The 4,589-nt window shown below is 32.9% G+C and overlaps 1 protein-coding gene across 1 annotated transcript; it reads left to right on the plus strand.

Annotated features, from left to right (window-relative positions):
• The first annotated feature begins 348 nt into the window (after positions 1-348).
• Positions 349-4,537, plus strand: LOC110112536 (beta-1,2-xylosyltransferase XYXT1). The gene is made up of 2 exons (XM_020844790.2): positions 349-1,209; positions 3,906-4,537. The coding sequence occupies exons 1-2, from the start codon at positions 357-359 to the stop codon at positions 4,535-4,537; spliced, it is 1,485 nt and encodes a 494-aa protein (XP_020700449.1). The 5' UTR covers positions 349-356.
• The last annotated feature ends 52 nt before the right edge of the window (positions 4,538-4,589 follow it).

Consider the following 4,589-nt stretch of genomic DNA (forward strand, 5'->3'; position numbering starts at 1 on the left):
GATACGGAGCACAAGGATGACATGGCGCATTATAATAGGTCTCCTGATTACGTTCGATGTCCTTACATAGTAATTAATTCCCAAATAAAGCCTTAATTATGAAGATTTGAAGAAAATTTTTGCAGATGATGATTTTACTTGCAAGTATTTTACAGGCAGTCAAGCATATATTTAATTTTTTTATATTAAAATTAAAAATTTTAATTATCAATGTGGATTATGAAAAGAGTTCAGGTTTTTTTTTTTAAATCATCAATTTTCATAAGAATCTCCCCCCATCTAATTTTTCCCTCAATAAAGCATTAAAAAAATTCCTCTCATATATCATCAAAGACATATCACATAAGTTCCAAAAAATGGCTCATCACCATCATCTTCCTCCCAAAGCCACCAAACTCTTCTCCACTCCATTCAGAGAAAAACCAGACCCCAAGCAAAAGTTCTCTCTCTTCCGCATCTCTCTCCTCATTCTCCTCTGCTTCGCCTCTGCTTCCTTCCTCAAGCTCTCTTCTTTCTCTCCTCCGCCAATTCTATCTTCTGCCTACTCAAACAGTTCCCGAACACATCATTCCAAGCACTCCAACAACTCCGCCTCACCGCCGCCACCCCCGCCGCCGTGCTCCACTCTCATCAACCTCGGCCCCACCACCTCCAACTCCATCAAAAATCTCCTCTGCTGCGACCGCTCCCATTTCCGCACCGACGTTTGCTACATGCTTGGCGACATCCGAACCGCCGCAGGCAACGGCCGCCGATCCATTCTTCTCGTCGGCCCCTCGCAAGCAAACAAAACGGAGGAAAAAATACGGCCTTACACCCGTAAATGGGAAACAGAGATCATGTCCACCGTCGACGAGCTCAGCCTCCGGCCATCGCCGGCCTCAGCTGCCAAACGCTGCGACGTGCGCCACGTCGCACCGGCGGTGGTGTTCTCTACCGGTGGCTATACTGGGAATGTTTACCATGAGTTTAACGACGGGCTCATTCCGTTGTACATAACGGCGGCGAGGTTCGCCGGCGAAGTGGTCTTGGCGGTGGTTGAGTACCATGAGTGGTGGTTTATGAAGTATAGGAGAATTTTAGAGAAGATTAGTAAGTATGAGATTGTGGATTTGAGAAGAGATAAGAGAGTTCATTGCTTTGATGAGATGATTGTTGGGTTGAAGATTCATGGAGACCTTGCAATTGATTCAAATCTCATGCATAATGGTAAGTTCATTTCCTTTTTTTTAATAATTAAAGTTTTTATTATGAGTTTTAAAATTATTAAAATTATCTTGAAATTAATATTGCATATGTCAAATTTATAATGCACTAATCTCAAAGCAAATATACACTACAGAAAAATCATTCATTACCGGCGGCAATTTCTGGCAGTTTAACTAAATTTTCGGGCAGTTTAAAAACTGTAGGAATAAACTAGCCGGCGGTCAAACTTTCGATATTTGATGAATTTTCTGTAGTGATAATAATTTTTAAGATCATTGGATATATATTTTTACTAATAATTAACTATAAATTTTTAAAATATTGGTTAATGATATAATAATGAAATTTTTAAAAATGATAAATATATATATTTAAAGAAAATAAATGGAACTATTTATGATTTGAGAGATTAGTTTTTACCTATTTGTTTTGTTAAAATAGTAATGATTGAAATTATTATTATTATTTATTAGAAATTTAATTTATTTTTATTTGAAGGGAAGATTTTTTATGATTTTTATGTTATTTTTTTCTAGAATGACTTAAAGAATTATCATTAAGAGAATTTATTTAGTAATTAGTTTTTATAAGGATTTAACTAGTTATTAAATACATTCAAATCAAACACCCAAAAAAATTTTTGGATTAAAGAATGTTTATATTCTCTAAGATTCTTCCAACTACTCACCTAATAAAGATCACATTAGTTTGGTTATGGGTGGGAACATGTTTAACTAATATGATTAATATAACTTAATTATAATTAGATTTTAAATATTTGAGATTTTATAAAAGAAAATTTGTTTATTGATTTATTTTTCAGAAGAAAATTACAGAAAAATTTTCTTAAGATTTATAATGAAAATAAATTGTAAATATCTTGTAACATTGAAAATAGATATTTTTGCATACTAAAATAATGCCTTTTTCAATAAAAACTAAAATAATTAAAACTTTTAATTATAAGAATCTTCTACAATTTCTTAAATAGTTATTTTAAAATTCATTATTAAGTTTAATAAATTATAATAATGCAAAAATTGTCTCAAATTATTAAATTAAAATTTTTTTTATCAAGATGAGCCTGAAAATAATTGAAATTATTTTGAGAAGAGTAAATGTAATATTTTATTTTAATTAAATTTTTATATTTTGCACTCATTTTAAAATAAATTTAATCATTTTAAATTTTATACTAAAACAACCTCTCCCAAATTTGTTCATAACAAAATTACAATCATGCCACTTGGAGCAAAAGATAATAATGATGCCAAGAGATGCTTAGCTTTGATAAGATTTATTCCATTTCATCACTAATTTGTATTAATGCATAGTAGCTTAAAAGAAATACAAAATGAATAGCTGGCATAAGGTGGCTTATCTTCTCCTTTGTTGAACATTTAATTATTTTCATTAATAAAAGAAGGGATGATTAATAAATAATTACATAATTAACCTTAGCCAATTCCATTTCTCTCTCTTTTTGGTATTGTATATTGACATTTACTTTATGCATGCCTACAAAAATGTAAATAATAATGAAAATAAATAAATATTTTTGTACTCAAATTCAATTGTAAAATTTAAAATGATTATAGCTAATAAAAACTTAATCAAATTATTATTTTTCTATAATAATAAATATTTACAATAGTTGTCATGATATGTTAATTATATTAAAAATATGCTTTTTTTATTTCTAATTGTATTATAAAAATTAGTTTATCTTCAATCTAATTTTCCTTCTTCCATTTTTTTTTTCAAATTAAATTGTGTATCTAACTAAAAAGATTAATTTTCATATTTTTTAATTTATGGGCATGTTAAGATTATTTTAACTAGGTTATGTCCATTTCTTTTAAAGATAGTCACATTATTCTTTTTAATATACATATTAGGGATGTAAGTAAGTCAAGCGGGATCATGAGCCAGCTTGAACTTGACTTGCTAATGAATTTATGAGTCGAGCTTATCGAGCCATGAATTTGAGTTGAAGCTTAAATTCAAGCTCATATATTATATAATCTCGAGCTTGACTTGGCTCAACTTATCAAGCTGATTTGATTAATTAATTAACACAACAATTTTTATATTAACATGATTAATATTTTTTTTCAAATTAAAATTAAGAAATTAATCTCCAAATTAAGTCAATCTCGAGCTTGAACATTCAAGTTAGCTTGAGCCTCATATTTCCACTTGCGCTCAACAAATGAGCTTGAGCCAAGTTGGAATTCGAGTTCGAGCTCAATATAAATTATGTGGCCTGAGCTTAATTAAACAAAGACTCGACTCACCTCGTTTACCCTCCTAATATTGGCCACATGCTAAATTGTCATAATGGTTCTAATTAATGTATAATAAAATTAATTTTGAACATATCTACTAATACAACAAATTATAACATAGACAAAAGGAGTAAAAAAAAATAATAAAAATAGAGAATTTACAAAAAATAATGATAGATTAAAAAAAAAAAAAGAAAGCAAGAGTTGATCTAAAGCTTTGCTTAAAATATAGAAGTTTTAAGACCTCATGGAAGGTTTGTTAAGGTAAATCAAATAATAAAAATTCATTTATTCAACTGCCCAATTTAATAAATTGCATGGAAAATTTTATTCATGATCTTCATGATGATAATTTTATCTTTATTTCATATTTATTTATTTATTTTGATACTGCGTTTGAATCAACAGGCAAAAGCATCCTCGACTTCCAATCTCTCCTCACCGCCGCACTCTCCTCCTCCCCGCAACCCCTACCGCCGCCCCTCCCAGCCACCGCCCACCACCGCCTCCACCTCACAATCCTCATCCGCCACCACTCCCGCCGCCTCCTAAACCTCCCCTCCATCCTCCACCTCGCCCACCACTCCGGCTTCCACACCACTCTCCTCTCCCCCAAACGCTCCACCCCCATCTCCCACCTCCACCACTCCCTCTCCTCCTCCGACGCCCTCCTCGCCGTCCACGGCGCCGCCCTCACCCACCTCCTCTTCATGCCCCCCGGTTCGGTTCTCATCCAAGTCATCCCCATCGGCCTAGACTGGGCCGCCGAGACTTACTACGGCGAACCGGCTCGCCGGCTCGGGTTACATTATCTCGCGTATAATGTGACCGCGGAGGAGAGTTCGTTATCGAAGGTCTATGGGAAGAACGACCCGGTTCTGAAGAATCCTAAGCTTGTGACCAGCAAAGGGTGGGCGGAGACTAAGAGGGTTTATATGGATAAGCAAGACGTAGATTTGGATTTAAAGAGGTTCGGCAAAGTTATTCAACAGGCGAAGGCTCATCTTATGAGAATTAAATCTAAGAAAAATATTAATTAATTTTTTTATACTTATATATATTTTTTTGTATATTTTTATAAGTTTAATATTT

The sequence above is a fragment of the Dendrobium catenatum genome, unplaced genomic scaffold (assembly GCF_001605985.2).
Source record: "Dendrobium catenatum unplaced genomic scaffold, ASM160598v2 fragScaff_scaffold_133, whole genome shotgun sequence".
NCBI lineage: Eukaryota > Viridiplantae > Streptophyta > Magnoliopsida > Asparagales > Orchidaceae > Dendrobium > Dendrobium catenatum.

What these genes read in the sequence shown, in the direction of transcription:
- LOC110112536 (XM_020844790.2), top strand. Translation starts at nt 357, where the DNA reads ATGGCTCATCACCATCATCTTCCTCCCAAAGCCACCAAACTCTTCTCC. An exon ending in TTCAAATCTCATGCATAATG is followed by an intron (nt 1,210 to 3,905) that starts GTAAGTTCATTT and finishes TTGAATCAACAG; the next exon opens with GCAAAAGCATCCTCGACTTC.